The sequence below is a fragment of the Cyanistes caeruleus genome, chromosome 11, assembly GCF_971803275.1.
Source record: "Cyanistes caeruleus chromosome 11, bCyaCae1.hap1.1, whole genome shotgun sequence".
Lineage (NCBI taxonomy): Eukaryota > Metazoa > Chordata > Aves > Passeriformes > Paridae > Cyanistes > Cyanistes caeruleus.
The window spans coordinates 11837815-11857680 of NC_141711.1; the positions used below are offsets into that span (position 1 = coordinate 11837815).

Here is a 19866-nt window from a genome sequence, read left to right on the forward strand (position 1 = left end):
CCCTGCTATATCCCAGCCAGGAGTTTATCTCCTGCGCCCGAGGCGGGCCATCAGCTCGGCATTGGCAGCTGCCTTGGCCTGCAGTTCCTTCTCTCTGGCCAGGTCGAGCAGGATTTTCAGTAAGTGGGTGTGGACATCGAGTGACAGGGACACCTTCCTCCCCTTTTTCCTGGGAGCAGCTCTTTTGGTGGCTGGGCTCATCAGCCAGGGCAGTGCTTGTCTTTCTGATCCCACTTGCAGTGGCAGGGCAGCTTTGTCCAGATGAGACCCTGCCCCAGAGCCATCGTCACCCCTTCTCATTTTGGAGAGACCTGGCAGCATCTTGTTATCGCTGGTGGTTTCCTGTCTCATCAGCTTCCCTCCATCCACAGCTTGGGGGGCTGGCGGGAGCCGCTCATGTCTTGGTCCTTTCTGGGCCCTCGTTGGTGCCCCAAGGACCACCAGGAAGGTGAGCAGCATCCTGCCTCGCAGCGTGGCCGGGAGTGCCTGTGGGGAGCACGTGGCTGGTGCTGAGCATCACCCCCATCATCCTGTCCTGGCCCCACAGCCCCCCAGGCAGGACACGTCCCCACCTGGGTGTCACCCACAGATACCCTCCACTCCCTGCAGCAGCTGGTGGGGCTTCACCCTCCTTTCAGGAACCCTTCATTATTACAATCTGATTTTAACCCTCTTGAACAGGGTGGGGAGTTTTGGGGAGGCTGTAGGGGACATGGGAAGCAAATCACCTGTCCTTTCACACAGCCCCCCAGCTAGATGCTAGCTGTGCCCTCAACTTCACACCCTTCAGCCCTTTGTCACCCAGGGAAGGAGACAATCCTGCTCAGGTGGGTGACTGCCAGGGTACTGTGCCTGCTCCCCAATCTATTCCTGCCCTTTGGCCAGGGAAATCCCTGGGGTTTCATGGCTGGGCGAGCTGTGGGGCTTTCTTCCTCCCACACCTTCCCTGGAAGATGCCATTCTCCACTGTGTTGCTGGGCTCTTTGGGGCAAAAGCCACCCACCAAGGAGGGACACGAGCCACTCAGACTAAAATACACAGCATATTGTGTGGGGTGACAAGGGCAGGAGACTGGCCACATGTCCTGAGTTGTATCAAGCCACAGCAACTTTCTCCACCCCATCCCTCACCCTGGTCACAGGGAGGGCCCCAGGGATTGTAGGCTGTTGTGCTACGGGGTGGGGGTCAGAGCAGGTGCAGGGATGCTGCACAAATCCTGCTATATAGCTTCCCCAAATCAGTCACCCAGCAGGGTATCTGGGTGAAACCCTTTGGAAAGTACCAAAGCAGGCAGCCAGAAGTGGTTAACTTGCTGCGAAGTGAAGAATGAAAAGCATCTAACCCCCTGCAACCTATTTCTCAGCTAAAAGCCCCTGAAAAGCACCACTGAGGGCACAGCCTCACCATTTGCAGCAGGTCCTCGTCTCCTTGATGTTCAGGCAGTGCTCCCAGGGTGCAGAGACCACAAGCTGGGGATTTGCTCTGCTCCCTGCCAAGCCCTGGCTCTTATCCTGTCCCAGCTCCACCTCTGACCCGCAGAGGGGGTGACGGTGATGGGGGGAAGGGGAGGGGGGCAAGTGTGGAAATGTTTTTAATACATTTTGTCTAATAGCAGATGAAGTCATTCCAGGATGTGGGTGGGTGTGTGCCCCCTTGCAGCTCCACCAGCTGCATTTAGAGGGAACCTAGGACAGCTCAGTTGTAATTGTTTCATGTTTGATTGGTAAGGTGTTTTTTCTCAATCTAATTAGGCCTCCCTGCTCCTGTCAGGCTTGGTAATCACTCAAGGAAGGGAGAGAACATGCATATTGCTGCCCACCAGGGATCATGGGCAGCCCTCTGGGCATTGTGCCTCACAAGGCCCCGGACAGCTCCTGGTACCAGTCTGGCACTGTGCCCTGACAGACTCCCTGGCCACATGCAGGACAGATCTAGAGGCATGTCACCTCCCTGCTGTGCCAAACCCAAGCACTGCTTTGGCCACTGGTTTGGAGGACACCAGTGGCTTGAAGCTCACCTTAATGCATTTCAACTGAGACACCACTGGTTTGCAGGCACCTTTGTCCAGTCTGGCTCAGCCCCTCTGCCAGCTGCCCAAGGTGGTTAGCACCCTGTAGGCATTGCTGTGGGGTGAGCCCCATATACAAGGGTTTTGCATATACAAAGGGACTGTGGGAGTATCCCAAGTCTCTTAGGCTGGGTGGTCACTCAGTTGTGGGTGCTCAGCCCCATGAGCTGGCCAGGGCCAGGGTGCCCAGGGTTCAGACCACTGGGGATCTGCCCACCCCCGTGGTCTGAACCGATGGGTGACCCATCCTATGCCGCCTTCCCCAGGAGAGCAGGGAACAGAAATAATGCCAGCTCTGTTCCTCCTCCCAGGCACATCCAGGAACTCACACCCAGTAGCTAAAATTAGCTGGCAGCACTGATTCACACAGTACATCATGCAGCACCACAGATTCACGTGCTGACGCGTCAGGGCCTGGACAGGGGGTCATGGCCTGGCTTGCATCAGCTGGGCACGTGTTGGGCACAGGGATGGAGCACTGGGCTCCCTGGAAGGGGTGAGGAACCCAGCCAGCACTGCCAGCAGTGGGCAGCTGGGAAGGACAGCCCAGCTGGGGTGGGCCGGAGGCATGCCTGAGCCAAGAGCTGTCCCCAAACTTCCCAGGCATCTCCAGCAACGTGCCAAGAAGTGTGACATCTCCCTGTGAGCACAGCTTTAATAGACATCCCCCCTGCATTGGTACACATATACATTTGCTGTATACAGAAATACACAGAGAACAGCAGTACGTGTGGGGGCCACAAAGCCCACCAGCAGCCCCTGGGGCTCTGGGGCAGTGAAGGACTTGTCCCTGCTCAGCCCTGGGGATGGGGGAAAGCACGGGCTGCAACCCTGGCAGCCGACATCACTTTCACAAAGCCTTTGAGAGTAAGCATGGGCGAGCAGGAACCTCTTCTAACATAGCACCATCCTCAGGGTTTCCCTGACAAGCCTGGGGGTGCAGGTGAGATTCCCCAGATTAAAGGCAGATGTACTGCTGGCAGGCGTGTGAGCTGCAGGGTAGCACGTGGGAAGAGCCTCCAGTCTCCCCACAGGTCATTGCCAAACCATTGCAGCCACAAAAGGGGAACTGGGCCCTAGTTGAGGTTAAGGTGAAATTTATTCAGATGGAGCTCATTGCAGGGTGGGGGTGAGGGATGTGCAGGGAGGCACTGCCTGGCACAAGGATGTGGGCAGCTCTCCCAGCAGACAGCGGGGAGCAGAGAGGGAGTCTGGGGGTCTGTGAGGGCAGCAAAGGGTACGAGGGCATTATGGGAGGGGAGGGAGCCCAACTGTGCCAAGTCTCAGCTCTTCTTCCAGAGGGAAGGAACAGAGCTAAGAAACATTCTTTTGGCAACAAATAATTTAAAAATCAAACTGAGAACAGCCCAGTAGGAAAGGGGGTTCAGAGCCTTGGTGGGAGGCAGTTTCCCATTTGATATAACTTTCACCTTAATGACAATAAACTGATATGAAATGGAAAACCCATGAGCAGCATAAAGACAGGTTAGAAATAGCACCAGGTTCCTGCTGGGGCTGGTGGCTACATGGCTGCTGCCACCGTGGGCAGCCCAGCCCCGGCCAGGGCGGCAGCAGGGCCCCACTTCCAGACAGCCCTGCCTGCCGAGACACTGTCTGCACCTACACCTTTGGCTGCCCTGCCACCTTGCCACCGGCACTGCCGCGGGAATCTGTGGAGAGAAGCAAGGCGCTGTCAGAGCTGAGGTGGGGGAGCAGCGCTGTCCCCCCAGCTCCGCATCACTGAGCCCACGGCACGAGGTGGAGATGCTGCTGGTGCCAGTAGCTGTGCCAAGCTCTGCCTACCTGTCCCTGGGCGCTGCCCACAGTGCAGCTCACACTCCTCCTTGCTGTCGAAGCGGTTGAGGTTGCCCTGGCAGCCGCTGTAGACGAAAGGCCGGCACTCGGTGACTCTTTGGTTGTAGTACCACCGCAGGGTGTAGCGCTGGCAGTCCCCCTCGTCCAGCGGCAGCCTGCAGGACTCAGCTGTGGGGCAAACGCTGCTGGTGAGGGCAGGCAGGGGCTGGCAGCACACCTGGAGGCTGCCAGACCCACTTGGCAGAGGAGGGGAAAATCCAGAAGGGAAAGGCTGAGTATGGGAAGAGTTTGGCTGGACGAGATGTTCCTGTGCTCTTCCCAAGTGCTGGAATTAAGGGCAGGAGACACCGCTCTGGGCAAGCTATCTCTCAGGACAGCTCCTAGGAAAGAGCTGGGAGGTGGGTGGCATGGGGACATGATGGCCACAGCACCCCTTGGAAGGGTTATAGGGTGAGTCTCCAAAGGCCGCTGCCACTGCGGCTTCCCTGATCTCCTTGGGCCTTTGGAATCCATCCTGTGGCTCATGACCAGAGCACAGGAAACACGCCAGGGCAGCAGGTCCCACCAGCCCAGCACACCACCCATGACTGCTGGTGACAGCTTTGGTGAGGGGGATAGAGCACAAGGTCTGTATGGTGTGGGCAGCACAGTGATAGAGAAGGTGCAACCCTCCCAAGTACCAGCAAGAGGGCAGGAAATCCCAAATCCCCACAGACAGATGGCACAGGAACCCAGGGCCCAGCTGAATATGAGGACACCACCCCAGCAAAACCTGGGGCAGCTCCATAGTTTCCCCCAGTAGCTTAGCTGTCAGCGTGAGGTGAGTGCAGGGAAGCTCACCATCCACTGCAGGCTGCTCCAAGCTGTCCATCTCTGGGACCTCATCATAGTCCTCCTCCTCCTCCTCTCCATCCATGCTGTCATACCCGAGGTCGTCACTGTCGAGCATGATCTGCCTGTCCTGCCCTGGGAGACAGCACCACACATGAGCAGCCCTCACTACACACACAGAGCACAGAAAAAGGGGGATGAGGACTAAAAGCACAGGGATGACACACCCTCATCCTCCTCAGTGTGTGACAACTTGAGCACAGGGACTATGTGAGCGCTGCCAGCAGGGAACGGCTGACTGGAGAAGGATCCTGTCAAGGGCACACAGGCATCAGGGAAGAGTCAAAGGAATCTGGGGTGCTTTCCCCTTATTTCCCAATGAAAACCATCCCTTTCAGGTGTGGAGCAGTCCAGCACTTCTCCAACCCTGTTGCAGCTTGACAGGGTACGTGGACGGGGATGGTGGCCTGGAGATACCCCCTCCTCTCTCTTCACCACAGACAGGCAGGGGAGGCCCAGAGAGACAGCACCCACTTGGAGCCCAACAGGGTAGGGACAGGGGAGGGCACAGGGAGGCACACATGCCCACATTGCCAGGTGTCTTGGGTCTTCCAGACTCTCCATCACCTGTTTGGTCATGCTCTTTCTCCTGGCGGACGATTCTTCCTACTCCCTGGGCAGAGTGGAGGCTGCTCCTGGCCTGAGCCCCCCAGCCTCCTTGGAAAGAAAGCACCCACCTCATCCCAGCCCACCTCTTGTCTCTGTCCCTCCAATCCCACTCCTCCAGCCTACCCTTCCCTCCAGCACTGTTGACCCCTGCAAGACCCCTGCCCCTGTTCTGACACCCAAGAATAGATGGGGTGCAGTTCCTGTGATCCCTTCAGTTGGGCAGACCCTGGCAGCACCCAGACCCCATTGGCACCATCCCAAGCCAGCTGCCCCTGAGGATCCCTTCTGTACCATCACTTCTGCCACACACCATCCCTTCTCCCTGTGCAGGGTCCTACACTGACACTGACCCTGACTGAAGGGGTCATGGAGGGTGTCAGCCACCTCCAGCTCCCCAAAACCAGTGGCACACCTGGGTGCCAGGGCCCCTTTGGTGGCACTCGTGTGGGGCAGGGGGATAGGAAGGAAGAGCTGCAACCTGAGTGCTCACGTGAATCCTGGTGCCGTGGAAAGTGGCCACCACAGGCTGTGGGAGAGACAGGGTGGGGGTCAGGGCCAGCGGGTGCAGACCCCCAGCTCCAGGGCAGCAGCAGGGATGCTCACCACAGTGCTGGCTCATCTCCTGCCTGACAAAGCCACGGATCTCCTCCTCCTGCCGGGCACGTGAAGGGGCAAAGGTAGTAATGGGGCATCGTGCAATTAAAGAGGAAAAACCCTTTCCTGGGGTCTAGCAGAGCCCAGAGGTGAGGGCAGCCCGTACATCAGTGGAAGTGGGATGGATCCAGCACCCCTTCCCACCCCAGTGACCTGAGTGCCACGAGCCTATGCTGGCTCCCTTCTGGCTCCTTACCGTCATTCCTGGCTCCCCCTTCTCCCCACGGAGCCCATGGGCGCCAGGACTGCCCTGGGGACAGCAGAAAGGACGTGGGAAGCTGGCCCTGGCTGGAGCTCATCCAGGCAGGGCCGGGCACCTGCACACTTACCTGCTCTCCTCTCTCGCCAGGGATGCCAGGCATGCCACGTGCACCTGGCACTGACTGTCCAGGGGGGCCTCTCTCCCCCTGCAAAGGGCACATGCTCAGGATCTGGCTGGTGGGTGCTGGAGTCTCTGCTCTCCCTAGCACCATGGATGTGCTGCTTTCCCCACGCCTGCACCCCAGGGATGTCAGTGCAGGTGGGGATGGGGACGGGACCAGCTCAACTCAAGGACAAGCAGGGTTCCAGCACCTCCCCTCAGACTCCATCCCCTGGGCAGGGGGACACAAGGGAGGAACCCAAAGCCAGCGAGCTGGCAGGGCAGGACAGAGCTGGGACATGACTCCAGATGCCACCCACCCCTCACCACTAAGGGGACTGGGCCTTCCCATGCTCACTGCCCCGGAGGAGGACCAGGTAGCTGTGGTGAGGACTTACCTTCTGGCCCTGCATGCCCTCAGGACCTCGTGGGCCAATGTTCCCTGAGGGCCCAGGGGGGCCAGGAGCACCGTCACTGCCCCGGGGACCAGGGCCACCCATAACACCTGGGGCACCCTGGAGGAGAACAGAGGCTGAGGCCAGGGGTGTCAGAGCCCCCGACTTCAGAACAGATGCCATGGACATCCTCTGACCCTACAGCTGGGCATCCCCAAAGAACCAGCCCTGGTGCCTTCTTATAAAAAGCAGGGAATTGTTGTCATTCATTGTTTAGTGACATCATTTAGAGTAGCACTGAATGAGTCTTCTGGGAGCATCAGGCTCTGATATGCTTCCAACCAAGGCTGTATCCTGGTACAAGCAACGTGATGCAATGCATCCCATCCTTTTCCAGCCTGCTCACCCGGTCTCCTTTCTCCCCCTGGTCTCCTTTGGCTCCCTGCTGCCCGTCAAATCCCCGGTCACCCTGCAAAGAGGAAGGGACAGGCAGCAGGGGACAGACAGTGGGGGGCAGGCAACAAAGGGATGAAGTGCCAGCACAGCTTTTCCCTGCACTGCTTTAGCCTACCTTGGGTCCCATAAGCCCTTCCTTTCCAGGAATGCCTGGTGGTCCTGACAGACCCAGTTCTCCCTGGGACACAGAGCAGATGTCCATCAGCCACCAGCCATGCGTTCCTGTCCCACCCTGGTGTCAGTGTGGTGCTTACCGGCTCGCCTTTCCTCCCTGACAGTCCCGAGCGCCCTGGGATCCCTGGCTCTCCCTACAGCAGGCAGGAGAGAGGCAGGGCAGTCAGTCCTTCACCCCTCAATGCTCACCCCAGAGCCACAAGCAGAGGAGGGGACCCCATGACCCTGTCACGGGGTCAAGGTCTGGCCTCAGACTCAGGGCCATCTCCCCGCTCCTGCTGATGGAGGGGATCCCAAGGGCCACAACCTCCAGGCAACCTCCAGGCTCCTGCAGCACCCTACAGGCACCCACTCACCTTCTCACCCTTGTCCCCATTGAGGCCACAGGCACCTTTCATGCCCCGGTCACCCTGCAAGGATGGGAAGTCAGAGCCATGCCGAGCCAGCACTAGTCCTGGCCAGGAGAGCCCTGGCAGCCAGAGAAGCCAACCCACCTTGAGGCCACGCATGCCCAGGGGTCCCATGTCCCCCTTCTCTCCCCGGGCCCCGGGGATCCCATCGCGGCCAGGCTGACCCTGTGAGAGAGCACACAGCGTGACGAGGGGCCGCTCCTGTCCTGCAGGGGGGTGGCAGAGGCACAAAGACACAGCTCCTCACCGGCTCACCAGGCTCTCCTGGCGCTCCAACCTCTCCCTGGGAAAGGCAAAGGCATCAGTCAGGGCAGGTGAGGGGGATGGTGCCACCAGCATTCCCCAGCAGAGGAGCTGCCCAGCTTCGTACCTTCTGCCCACTAGGGCCACGTGCCCCAGGGAAGCCCATGGAGCCCTTCTCTCCTTGTTCACCCCTCGTGCCCTGCAAGCAGAAACACAAATCAGCATAGCTGCAGCTGGAGGGAGAGCTCCAGCCACTGCATGGCCACAGCACAGCCATGGTCACCTCTGAGGCCAGGTCTGGCAGCTCCCCTTGCACCATGGTCCCTGGTGCCAACCAGCACCAGCACATAGGGCACAGGGATGCTGTCATGCCCTGCTTCCTCTGTCCATTTCCCTGTCAACAGCCCTCCACGATCCCAACCCAGCAGCTCCCAGCCCTGCATAAGTTCCCCCCAGCCCTGTACCTTCTCTCCGAGCATGCCTTGCTCCCCCTTGTCCCCCTTGTCCCCTTCTATGCCCTTCAGGCCACGCTCTCCCTGCAAAGGAAACACAGGGAGGGGTCAGAGAATGAGAGGATGCTCAGACACACATCAGGGTGAGAGGACAGACTCCTGTGGGGGCAGGAACATGGGGGTCTGTAGGGTGGCTGAAGGAGAGGGGACAATATGCTGTGCAAGGGAGGGTCTCTCAGCAGGAAAAAGCTGCTCCAGCTCTTCCCAGAGGGACAGGAAGGATGGGGAGAGGGAGGATAAGGACAGCTCTTACCGGCTCTCCCTTGCTGCCCCGTGCTCCAGGCGGCCCCTCCACCACCACAGTATCACCCTGTACACCCAAAGCAGAGATGGGGGTGAGGAGGGGAGCCAGGGCTGCTGCCTCCCTCCTCATTGCCCCCCGTCCCAAGGACTCACCTTGTCTCCTTTGGGTCCTGGGGCCCCAAGGGCTCCCTGTGAAGAAGGTGAGATGCTGCAAAGATGCAGAACAGGGAGCAGGCAGCACCTCCCTGGGCTCCCCAGTACCTGGAGGTGCATCATTCTCCCCCCAGCTCCTCAGCCCGCAGAGCCCCTTACCTTGTCCCCAGGCTCCCCACGGTTCCCAGGCAAGCCCTGCGGGGGAGAAGAGAGGTGTGGTCAGGAAGGGGCCCGGATCAGGGTGCAGCTGAGGAAGGGGGGTACTTACTGCTGGCCCACGATCCCCTTCTGGCCCTGGGCGCCCATCTTCACCCTGCAGGAAGGAAGGGATGTGAGAAGGGGGGTTTAGTTTGGGGGCACCCCAGCATCACCCCACCCCAGGGACAGCTGCAGCTCTGGCTCAGAGACCTGTCAGGGAAGCTGGCACCGTGAGCCTTCCTGTCCCTGGGTGGGGACTGGCAGTACCTACCCGTGGTCCCGGGTCACCACGTTCACCTCTAGCTCCTGGCAGCCCGGCCCCCAGAGCGCCCTGCCAGAGGAAGGCAAGAACTCATCCCTGTCCTGCCCAGGAGCTGCCCACAGCTCTTCCCAGTCCTGCCAGGTGCCCCCCATGCCAGGGGACACCCTACAGTCCCCACCACCTCTCTGGGTGCCTGGCACACAGGAGGCTCCCATGTGCCACCACCCAGAGTGGGTTCAGCACCCTTAGGGGTGAGATGGCTGCAGGGACACTCCACAAGAGAAGCAGCCTCCCACCTCTCATGCTATAGGGTTGCCCCTGGTCCTACCTTGTCACCTTTCAGGCCAGGGGGGCCTTGTATGCCCTAAAAGAAAGGAGAAGGGTGAGCAAGCCACAGGATGAAAGCAATGCCAGACACCCTGCAAAGCATGGTGGAGAGTCCCACTGTGGTACTGGACAGTCCAGCAACACCCTGCCCCAGGGCCCAGGGGGGTGCTGGCTGGGCCCCTGTCAGCCTGTCTGAGGCAGCAGGGAAGCCAGGACAGAGCCTACAGCCCCGGGGATGCTGTGGCACCATACTCACAGCCGGCCCTGGGGGCCCCACAGGTCCCGGTGGTCCAGCGATGCCATCCCTGCCTGGAAAGCCGATCAAACCCTGGCAGGGAAAAAGCAGGGAAAGAGCAGGGGCTGTGGCTGGGAAGCAATGGGGCTTGCAGGGACCTCACTGACACTGCACAAGGGTCCAGGGTCACCAGGACCAGTGATGGTGGACAACGTTCTGGTTGTAGTCTTTACCCTCTCTCCTGGGGGACCTGGAGGACCAGGCTGCCCATTGTCCCCTCTCAGGCCTGGCTGTCCTGGCATCCCAGCAATGCCTGCTGGGCCTGGGGGTCCTGGTAATCCTGGCAAACCGGTGTCACCCTGAAGTAGGGAAGCAAAAGATGAGGCTCATAAAAACAGCCCCTCAGGAGTGTACTTTCAGCCAGCCAAGCTAGAGTACCACTGGGGCATTAGGGACATGATCAGAGCCAGGGTGACATGGGGACAGGGGTTACCTTCAAACCTGGAGGCCCATCCTGTCCTGGTGGACCCCGTGCACCGACACCCAGTGATCCCTGCAAGGTGGAAAAAAGAGTGTGTCACATCACCTGGCTGGGGGCCAGAGGTGCCAGGGCCACCATGCCACCCAGAGCATCCCCTAGGGTGGGGGGATCCCCCTGGGGGCAGGGGACATGTACCTTCTCCCCTTTGGCTCCAGAGGATCCCTTGGCTCCCTGTGAAGACACCAAGCCCCCAGGAAGATGTGGGCACAAATACCAGCCCCTGCAGCATCCACTGTCCCTAGTAACCACCCACCACCCCATATGCCTCCTACTCACATCTTCCCCAGGATCTCCTGGTTCTCCAAGCTTTCCTGGCTCACCCTGGCAGGGAAAAACAAGAAAAAAGCAGATGTGTGGAATTATGAACTGGGGGAACAGCTGCAGCTTGATCCCCACACTGTGGGCAAGCAGCAAGGGGACCACACAACCTCCTCCCCACCGACTCCTAGGGCAGCACTCACCTTCTCACCCTTGGGGCCTGGCAAGCCTCGGTCCCCCTTGGAGCCCTGCCAGGGACAGCAGTGTTAGGGGAGAGGGCAGCCACAGGGCTGGCTTGCCCCTCAGAAGTCAAGAGTGGTGGGAGAGGATGAGGTTAATGGGAAATGCTAATGAGGGGAGATGAGGGTAACAGGAGTTTGGGTTTATGGGGGTGACTCACGGGCTCTCCCAGCAGCACACCCTCCAGCAGTGCCGGCTCGCCCTGCAGGGGACACATGGGTGCTCAGATGTGTCCACTGTGGATGCCAGTGCCCAGCAGACACCCAGCCCTCACACCCTAGCTCCTTACCTTCTCTCCCTTGGCTCCAGGGGGCCCAGCGATGGCCTGGGGCAGAGGACACAGTGGGCAGGTGAGCAGGGCTGCACGGGGATGCTCCCCATCCTCCTGGCCAGGAACACTGGACAAGGCAGCTCTGCACTCACCTGCCCTGGGGCTCCAGCATCCCCTGGCTCTCCCTTGGGACCAGCAGGCCCCACAGGTCCCGGTAAGCCCTGGCAGAAGCGGCACAGCCCTCAGCCTCAGCTGCAGACAACCCAGGCTGAGCTGAGTGGGGGTGTCCCTGGGATGGGGCAGGGTAAGCATCAACATACCATCTTCCCAGGCACTCCTGCCTCACCATCCTTCCCTGGCACTCCATCCCTGCCCGGCACGCCTGGCTTCCCGCTCTCCCCCTGCAGGCAGCGAGAGTTGGGGTGGGGTGTGGGGGTCCTACAGCCCCCCCAGGCAGCCCCAAGCACCCACACAGCCAGAGGATGGCAGGCAGATGTGGGGGGCAACACACTCACCACCTGTCCCGGCAGCCCAGGGACACCGGGTGGGCCCTGCAATGGAGACATGAACAGAAATCAAGCAGCATGCCAGGCACCAGGAACAGCCAAGGGACGGGTCTGGGGTGTTCAAATACTTACCCCTGGGCCAGGGGGGCCAAGTGGTCCTGGCAGGCCCATGTTGCCCTGGGGTCCAGGCAAGCCCTGCAATGGAAACAGCCACATCAGAGGGGATGGCACAGCCAGGACCTTGGCTGCCCCTGTGGGAAGGTGTGTTGGGGTGGGATTGACTGATTTTGGGGAGGCTGGATGGTTTTGGGCAGCCAGGTGGATACTGGCAGGGAGGGTATGAGTACTCACACGGATGCTGGAGCCAGGTTCTCCTGGATCACCCTGTGAAGAACATGCTGCATCAGCCCAACCACCCCAACCAACCAGCTACTTTGGTCACAGGTATATCTTCATACCTGGATACAGCACAAATGTCCCTCCCTCCAGCCCAAAACTTCCTGAAATGTGGTCCTCCCTCCAGTCCCCAAATCTGGCAAGGCACCATTTTCCCTCTGCCAGGCTGGACATGGCAATGCTGATGCAGATGCCAATGCCACTGCCTTACCTTGGCACCAGCTGGGCCCTGGGTCCCTGGTGCACCAGTGCTGCCCTGCAGGGGACAAGGGAACATTATTGTGGTGGTGCTTACTGGTGGCACAGGACAGGAAAGGGGCAGCAGGACCATTCAGTCCCAGCACGGCCACCCCACCTCCACTCCCTGGGGGAATGCCCACCCTGGCTGACATTGCCCTTGCATGACAGTCCCCTGCATGTGGTGCAAGGTGGCTCCTTACCGGAGGTCCTGGGGGTCCTGGGTCTCCCTGATTGCCCTGAAGGGAGGAAGAAACGGGATCACTGCAGAAGTGGGTTTTCCCCAGTGGGAACAGGGGGTGTCCCCAGGGAGAGCAGACCCAGACAGTGCCAGCGGCTCTTGTAAGCACCAAGTAAGACAAGCCAGGACAGGTCCTACTAAGATGCAGGGGGCCAAGGACCCGGCCTGGCAGCAGGGTGACCCCCGTGGTTTCACCAAGCATTCACAGCCAGGAGCCCCCAGCCGTGTGCTGAGGTGGTGGGGCACAGGGACATGGGGGACATACAGACACCTACCGGGCGTCCCAGCACGCCAGGAAAGCCTGGCAAGCCCTGCAAAGAACCACATCAGAGTCAGTGGACAAACAGAAACCCACCAGCTCCACACAGCCCTGCCTGCCCCCAGGAATGTTCCCCATTCCCAGTGTGTGGTAGCCAGCCAGGCCACTTAGCCTCCTAAGTGGTAGGAATAGGGAGAGGACCCCTAAAGCTCTGCAGGCCCTGCATGAGATTTGGGGAGAAGGAGATTAATGAGGCACGAACGCTCCTGCTGGTGCCAGTGGTGGCTGGTGTGAGACCACAGGACATCCCGCAATCCCAGCCTGAATCTTTCCACCTTGTCCCCACTCACCGGCTTCCCCTCAGGGCCTGCCAGCCCTCTCTCACCCGGGAGACCCTGGAGCAAAGGATGGAGAAGGGATGGGGTCAGTGCCAGGCAGGGTCCGGGTCAGCGCCAGGCAGGGGAACAGTGCGGCACTCACCGGGGCGCCGTCCCTGCCCTTCTCGCCAGGCTCCCCTCGGTCACCCCTCAAGCCACCTTCACCCTGCAGTGGGGACAGGCACAGGGTCACAGGACAGGCAGGGACCTTCCCATGACCTCCCAGGGCCTGCTGACACCCAAAGAGGGGTGTGCCCAGCAGTGCCCTCACCCAGGGCTTTGCTCCCTTTTGACTCTGGAGACTTAAAACCTCAGACCTTATCTCCTTTGGGTCCCCGCTCGCCCTCAGCTCCTGGCTCACCCTGTGTTGGGAAGAAGACAGATGGCATCAGCCCTTGCTGCCCCTCTGCCCCACCACCATCCTCAGCCCCAGCTCGTGATGTCACCCCAGCTCAGTTGTCTCAGCTGCCCTTCTCGTCTCAGACCAGACACACACCTTGGCTCCTTTGGGTCCGGTGGGGCCACGTTCTCCTGGGAGGCCCATCAGGCTGCCCTCCACCACGTCCACCTGTGGGCAGGGCACAGTCAGGGCCAGCACCCAGGGGACCTCAGGAAGGTCCCATCAGGGGCAAAGCCCTCTCCAAGGGACTGGATGTGGCCATCCATCCCCAGAGGGGCAGGCTGGCATCTTGACGATGGTTTCCAGCAGCAGCCATCACCTACCTTGGGCCCTGGGGGCCCTGGGGGTCCAGGCAAGCCATCCCTTCCCTGAGAAGGGTAGAGAAATAGGTTGAGTGTCAAAGGGCATGGGAGAGTAGAGCCTTCCTGGCATGGCCACTCCTGGCCTCCACAGGGCATCTGCCTGCCCCACAGAGAGCCCTGCATCCCCTCAAGAGGGGCACAACACAAGAGAGGATGGAGGGCACTATGTCCCTATCCCAGCTCACCTGCTCACCTCGGTCACCCTTCTCACCTCGGTCACCCTGTGAAAACACCACGGTGGCTGTCACAGGGCTGTCCCCAAGCCCCTAGACCAGGTCCCCCAGACTTCACCTCGCACTTCCACACACACTCACCTTCTCGCCGGACCTCCCGGATTCCCCCAGCTCCCCAGCCCGGCCCGGCACCCCAGGAATGCCTGGCTTGCCAGGCTCCCCTGGCTGCCCAGGCGGGCCCTCGGGACCCCGCTCACCCACGGCCCGGCCCATGGGGCCCTGGGGGCCGGGGGTACCTGGGTCCCCCTTGTCACCTTTGGGTCCTCGCTCGCCAGGGAAGCCTAAGGAGCCCTGCAAAACATAAGCTGTGCTGCCAGATCCAGCTCTGAGGTGGGGCTGTGAGCCCCCCCTGAGAACCCCAGGGCTGAGCCGGCTCCATGAACCCCCAGCCAGCGCAGAAAGCAGGACTGGGGCAGGGTGTTGGGGCTTGGCATCGAGCCTGACTCCACTCACCTCTCGGCCTGGGGGCCCCCTTTCTCCTGGATCCCCCCGACTGCCCTTCTGGCCCCGCAGCCGCTCGGACACCGGCAGAAATGAGTCTGAGCTCCCATCATAGGCACCCGTGAGCTCCTTCAGGGATGAAACCTGGGAGGGAGGAGAGAGCCACCAGTCAGGGCGTAAGTGGAACCCAGCTGCAGCAGCACCCCACAGTCCTGCTAAGATGCCCTAAATTGCTCGGATCTCCCACCACCTCCCATGCCCTCTTCCTGCTGCCATGTGGCAAGAAAAAGCCCCAGCCTGACCGTCAGGAAATACATACCTTGATGCCAAGCGCCTCCAGGCTACGTTCAATGTTCTGCAATAAAAAGACATTAAAAACCAACTAAGCTCCCACCATAGAGGCTGTGGACAGTTTTCTGTCCCCCAGGGCTGATGCTGCTGTCCCAGCACAGCAGGGACAGTTCAGGGTAGGGACTCACCACGGTAGTCCCAGGGTCTCCACGTGCTCCAGGGTTGCCAGGTCGCCCCTGGGTTTACAGGAAAAGAGGGAATGAAGATGTACAGAGGTGCAGCAATCTTAGTAGGTTTCAGACTTAACACTTTGCTGCTGCCTGGGCAGGGGCCGTGGTTGTGACTGAGGTGCTCGCAGCTTGTCAGGCTCAGTGCTGGGTACTCACCGGCTCCCCTCGCAGTCCAGGCTCCCCTGGGTCCCCCTGAAACACAGCAAAGGGATCAAGGGGAGCAGTCAGGCTGCTCAGCACCAACTGCAGCACTAGGGTCCAGCCTTGTCATCTTGGGGGTGGGGACTCCTGCCAGGGACTTATTACCTCTGGTATGTGGTCCCCCCAGACCTTTGCCTTGGGGGACTGGGGGTCAGGAGCACACTTACCTTTGGTCCAGCCACCCCACGGAGGCCTGGGGAGCCCTAGAAGACATGGAGGTGACACAATAGCACCCTGTCCCCATGGACACAGAGCAGTGTCCTGAGGGAGCCATGGATGGGGGTCCTGCCTGCCTCAGAGCACTCCAGACTCCAGGGTCTGGTGCTGAGTGGCACCATGGGGTTGAGAACTACACACCTGGCCTGGGGGGCCAACCTGCCCTGGGACACCAGGAAGGCCAGGGGGGCCCAGGGGGCCTGGCACACCTCTGTCCCCCTGCTCGCCCTTGGCACCGCTGCGGCCCTGCCGAGAGAGCAGTATGACCCCCAGAATGTGGGACCCAGGTCTGTCCCTGATGGGGCATGTACCCAGCACTCCCCATCACACACTCCTCTTTGGGGAGTACTCACCTCTCTCCCAGGTAGTCCTGTATCGCCTTTGTCTCCCTAACCAGGAGAGAAAGCAGTTGGAGGGATGCTGCCCCATCCGCACACCATGAAATGGTGCTCCTGGTCCGGGCAGGGTGGAGCCACCAGGCTTGGGGGGATCACATGGGGACCGTGCAGGGACACACAGGAACCACCCATGGATCATCTCCTTACCTTTCTCCCATCCTCTCCTGGTGTACCATCTTCTCCCTGGGAACAAAGGCTGCCTGTCAGCACCCCACTCAACCATCTCAACATGGGTACAAACCAGAGGATGGCTCAGAGCCATAGGGGTTCTTTGCCACATCCTCCCCTTGCCTTATGTTGTATTGGGATCACTATCCCTCAGCATCCTGGGAGAGCCCCAAAGTCAAGCCCTGTTTCCCTTACTCACATTCTTGCCATTCAGGCCAGGTTTGCCATCCTCACCGGGTTTGCCCTGGGAGGAAAAAAAAGGCAGTGAGGGAACTCGCCAGGCTCTCCACCAGCCAGGGCACCAGCAGCCAGGGGTGCCTGGGCCCCACTGGAGCCTCAAGGTGCATGGAAGGGGGAGCTGGGCACAGGAGTGATCCAGCTGGGATCCCCAGAGGGCAGGGGACAGGATGTGTCCCTAGGGTGCAGGGTGGCTGGTACTTACAGGCACGCCAGGTGGTCCAAGGGGACCCACGGGGCCAGGTGGCCCCTGCTCCCCACGCAGCCCAGGCAGCCCCTGTAGGGAAAGGAGATGGTGGGAGCACAAGGCAGCAGAGCACCCATCTGCCACAGCCAGCCCTGGGAGCAGGCAGTGTGACTGGCAGTGGCACTCTGCTGGGGACAGGGGAGGGTCTTGCTGCACTGCCCTGGGCCAAGAAGCATGGGACAGGACACTGGTCCCTTGCAAGTCTGATGGCCCCAGCAGGAACACAACCTAAACCTGCCCTCTCCAGAGGTACTTACATCCCATCCAGGATCTCCCTGCTTTCCCGGGTCCCCCTGCAGGCAAGGAGGAGGTGAGGACAGGGACATTCCCATCCTGCCAAAGGCCCCCCCTCCAGAGCATCCCCAGCCTGGAGCAGAGAGTGTCCAGGGGGACAGCTCCTCCCCCCGCATCATCCCTCTATCCCCCAGATGTCACCCGTGGCACTCAGCACAGACATTCCCCCCACCCTGGACCACACTCACCCGCAGTCCAGCAGGCCCTGGGGGCCCAGGTTTGCCTTCCAGCCCATTTCGGCCATCCAGCCCTGGGGGGCCACGGTCCCCCTGTAAGAGAGCAGGGCAGGACAGTTGGAGCTTTGGGGTGGGATGGGAGTTCTGTGGGGCAACCCTCAGCCCCCAATCCCCTTACCTTCTCTCCTGGCAGGCCTCGGTCCCCAGGGTCACCCTATGGGGTCAGAGGAGAAGTGAGCATCATGTCCCCCATTAACAGGAGCTGCACAGGGAACAGGTCCCCCATTCAGACCCCCGTGGGAAAGGGGACACTTACCCGTGTGCCAGGGGGACCACGGGGGCCCTCCACACCCTGCAGGAGAGAGACATCCTCAGCAGTGGGGCATGGGGGGAAAGGAGAGGATCCTGGGTGCTCAGCAGGCAGTCCCTGCACACCAGGACCCCGGTCCCCCTGCAGAACATCACCCATCGTGCTGTCCCAGTGCCCCCCACACCAGGCAGCCAGCACCTACCCTCTCTCCAGGCACTCCAGGGGAGCCAGCATCACCCTGGGCACCCTTCACGCCATTCTTGCCCGGGTCCCCAGGGTCCCCCTGCCAGGGAAGGGCACAGTGGTCAGAGGGTACTGTGCTGTACCAAGCCTACACCAGAGTAAACAGTGCTGGTGCCATGTGGTTTAGGGGTGGGATGAGAGGAAAGTCTCAAAGTAAGAGGCACAGGCTGAAAAAGAGGTGGCTGGGCTCAGTGCAGCTCCCACTTGGGGGAATGGGGGCCAGAGTGTAATTGCAGAAGAAAGGCACCGAGCAGCACTGCTGAACCAGGAGCCAGCTTGACCACAGTTGGGGACCACAATGCCACCCAGCACAGAGCACAACCTGTGGCCAAAACTGTCCTGAGCCTAAGCTGGGTTGTAAAAGCAGAACACCTGCAGTGTTGGGTGCTGCCACGGGACCCCTGTGGGGCTGGGGAGCCAGGAGCACACCAGTTCCTTTGGAAACCTCAGCCCTACAGGGCCTCCTCCCATCATGGGGCACGTGTCAGCCCATGTGCCCCCAAGTTCCATGTGCCTCTCAGTCATGGTGCACATCATCAGCTGCATGTGGCAGAGGCTGTTTTGGGCAGGGAGGGCTTGATGAACAGTGATCCCAGTGGCCAGGCAGAGCCCAGGGGACAGCAGAGGGTATCCCACCACCACCATCCCAAGGACTCATTCATTACCTTCTCACCCTTTTCTCCCACTCCTCCAAGCCCAGCATCGACCTATGGGGCAGAGAGGAGCTGTTGGAGCACACAGGGCTGGACACCAGCCCATGGGCAGGGAGAAGAGAGAGGCAGAACTTACAGCTCGTCCTGGGGGTCCAGGAGGCCCCTGAAAGAAGGGCAAGGGAAACAGATTAAGGGGAGCTGACACAGCTGGCTCTGGGGTGGGGGGCTACACGTGGCCCTGCCATCACTCACCGGGTCCCCACGGTCACCCTTGCTCCCTGGTGCTCCAGGGCTGCCCTGCAGGAAAGAGGGGAGGAGTCAGAGGGTGGGGGACGTGTGGGGTGTGGGTCCTGTGGGATGGGGGTACCCTGGGGCAAGGGTGGGTGTGGGGCAATGAGGTGTGAGGGGTGCTGGGTGTCCATGGAGCAGTGGGTACATACAAGGGGGTACTCACATTCCTGCCCTCAGGTCCTGGGTCCCCCAAGTCACCTTTCTCCCCAGGGGGGCCACGGTAGCCAGGAAGGCCCTGGGTGGAGGGCAAAGGGAAGATGTGCATTAGCAGGAGCCATCTCGAGGCCATGTGTCTTTCTCCTGCCCCACGGTGCCCAGCAGCCCTGCACTCACCCGGGGACCCCTGTCTCCAGGTTTGCCAGGCAGACCCGCTTCACCCTGTGGGGAAAGAGGGGGTGAGTGGGGGGAGTAGGAACAGGGGCAGTGGGGAGAGGGGCAGTGGTCCTGGGGGCTCTCACTTACCGGGGTGCCTTCATCACCTTTCTCTCCTCTCTCTCCCTGCGGCACAAATCAGCGGGCACCGGCCAGGAGAGAAAAGTACAAGTCACCAGCATCCCCCTGCTCCCTGCCAGCCCCCCCTCTCCTCAGGGCCACAGTGCCCCATAGCCCCTTGTCCCACACTACCTCCTTGCCTCGCATCCCGGTCTGCCCAGGGGTGCCTGCTCGGCCCGGCTCCCCCTTCTCCCCTGGCTCTCCCGGGTCACCCTAGGCAAGGGAAGGGGTGACAGTCAGGGCAGAGTCTGGGCAGCCGGGGAGAGAAAGGGCACAGCCTGCAGGAACAGCCCCTCTAGAGCCAGCCAGACAGCCAGCCAGCCAGATGGACAGATGAATGGAAGGGCAGTGACATTACCTTTGGGCCACTCCTGCCTGTGAGGCCAACGATACCCTGGTTTGTTGGAGAGGAAGAGCACGTGTCACTGGGAACTTTGGTGACCCCTTGACAGGGGAGGGAGCAGGCCCATGAACTGGTGCCCTCAGGGTGCACCCAGACTCACCCGATCGCCCTGCTCGCCTTTGGGGCCAGCTGGTCCAGGGATGCTCAGGCCAGGGGGACCCTAGACATGAAAGGACATAGCATGGAGCAACAGCACAGGCACCATGAGTCTGGGGAGGGCTGTGCCATGTGCCCTGTGCTTCCTATCC

At 60.8% G+C, this 19866-nt stretch overlaps 2 protein-coding genes across 2 annotated transcripts in view; both read right to left on the reverse strand.

Annotated features, from left to right (window-relative positions):
• Positions 1-24: 24 nt before the first annotated feature.
• UCN2 (urocortin 2) lies at positions 25-459 on the reverse strand. Its single transcript, XM_023935688.2, has one exon. The coding sequence runs from the start codon at positions 457-459 to the stop codon at positions 25-27; it is 435 nt and encodes a 144-aa protein (XP_023791456.2).
• A 2239-nt stretch (positions 460-2698) lies between these two features.
• The window catches only part of COL7A1 (collagen type VII alpha 1 chain), a 29629-nt gene continuing 12461 nt past the window's right edge, over positions 2699-19866 (reverse strand). The window contains exons 50-120 of the mRNA XM_086845748.1: positions 19719-19778; positions 19574-19609; positions 19348-19428; positions 19186-19221; positions 19057-19101; positions 18887-18958; positions 18685-18729; positions 18569-18595; positions 18445-18486; positions 17739-17819; positions 17543-17578; positions 17405-17440; positions 17239-17319; positions 17014-17049; positions 16715-16786; positions 16472-16516; positions 16252-16287; positions 16060-16095; positions 15848-15952; positions 15658-15693; positions 15446-15481; positions 15248-15295; positions 15088-15123; positions 14781-14912; positions 14409-14618; positions 14280-14315; positions 14056-14100; positions 13829-13900; positions 13650-13694; positions 13436-13498; positions 13306-13350; positions 12972-13007; positions 12659-12694; positions 12430-12474; positions 12174-12206; positions 11955-12017; positions 11832-11867; positions 11637-11717; positions 11469-11537; positions 11335-11370; positions 11206-11247; positions 11009-11053; positions 10824-10868; positions 10683-10718; positions 10500-10559; positions 10240-10365; positions 10028-10099; positions 9773-9808; positions 9454-9513; positions 9253-9297; positions 9144-9179; positions 8985-9020; positions 8842-8898; positions 8541-8612; positions 8204-8275; positions 8081-8116; positions 7918-7998; positions 7780-7833; positions 7504-7557; positions 7365-7427; positions 7200-7262; positions 6797-6913; positions 6367-6444; positions 6234-6287; positions 5987-6035; positions 5796-5909; positions 5342-5431; positions 4942-5025; positions 4724-4849; positions 3872-4051; positions 2699-3738 (exon numbers count right to left, since the gene is read on the reverse strand). Coding sequence (XP_086701874.1) covers positions 3689-3738; positions 3872-4051; positions 4724-4849; positions 4942-5025; positions 5342-5431; positions 5796-5909; positions 5987-6035; positions 6234-6287; positions 6367-6444; positions 6797-6913; positions 7200-7262; positions 7365-7427; positions 7504-7557; positions 7780-7833; positions 7918-7998; positions 8081-8116; positions 8204-8275; positions 8541-8612; positions 8842-8898; positions 8985-9020; positions 9144-9179; positions 9253-9297; positions 9454-9513; positions 9773-9808; positions 10028-10099; positions 10240-10365; positions 10500-10559; positions 10683-10718; positions 10824-10868; positions 11009-11053; positions 11206-11247; positions 11335-11370; positions 11469-11537; positions 11637-11717; positions 11832-11867; positions 11955-12017; positions 12174-12206; positions 12430-12474; positions 12659-12694; positions 12972-13007; positions 13306-13350; positions 13436-13498; positions 13650-13694; positions 13829-13900; positions 14056-14100; positions 14280-14315; positions 14409-14618; positions 14781-14912; positions 15088-15123; positions 15248-15295; positions 15446-15481; positions 15658-15693; positions 15848-15952; positions 16060-16095; positions 16252-16287; positions 16472-16516; positions 16715-16786; positions 17014-17049; positions 17239-17319; positions 17405-17440; positions 17543-17578; positions 17739-17819; positions 18445-18486; positions 18569-18595; positions 18685-18729; positions 18887-18958; positions 19057-19101; positions 19186-19221; positions 19348-19428; positions 19574-19609; positions 19719-19778 — 4380 coding nt within the window. The 3' untranslated portion in view covers positions 2699-3688. The remainder of the gene's footprint in view (positions 3739-3871; positions 4052-4723; positions 4850-4941; positions 5026-5341; positions 5432-5795; positions 5910-5986; positions 6036-6233; positions 6288-6366; positions 6445-6796; positions 6914-7199; positions 7263-7364; positions 7428-7503; positions 7558-7779; positions 7834-7917; positions 7999-8080; positions 8117-8203; positions 8276-8540; positions 8613-8841; positions 8899-8984; positions 9021-9143; positions 9180-9252; positions 9298-9453; positions 9514-9772; positions 9809-10027; positions 10100-10239; positions 10366-10499; positions 10560-10682; positions 10719-10823; positions 10869-11008; positions 11054-11205; positions 11248-11334; positions 11371-11468; positions 11538-11636; positions 11718-11831; positions 11868-11954; positions 12018-12173; positions 12207-12429; positions 12475-12658; positions 12695-12971; positions 13008-13305; positions 13351-13435; positions 13499-13649; positions 13695-13828; positions 13901-14055; positions 14101-14279; positions 14316-14408; positions 14619-14780; positions 14913-15087; positions 15124-15247; positions 15296-15445; positions 15482-15657; positions 15694-15847; positions 15953-16059; positions 16096-16251; positions 16288-16471; positions 16517-16714; positions 16787-17013; positions 17050-17238; positions 17320-17404; positions 17441-17542; positions 17579-17738; positions 17820-18444; positions 18487-18568; positions 18596-18684; positions 18730-18886; positions 18959-19056; positions 19102-19185; positions 19222-19347; positions 19429-19573; positions 19610-19718; positions 19779-19866) is intronic.

Excerpts from the sequence above, each read along its gene's own strand:
- UCN2 (XM_023935688.2), bottom strand. The coding sequence starts at position 459 with ATGCTGCTCACCTTCCTGGTGGTCCTTGGGGCACCAACGAGGGCCCAG.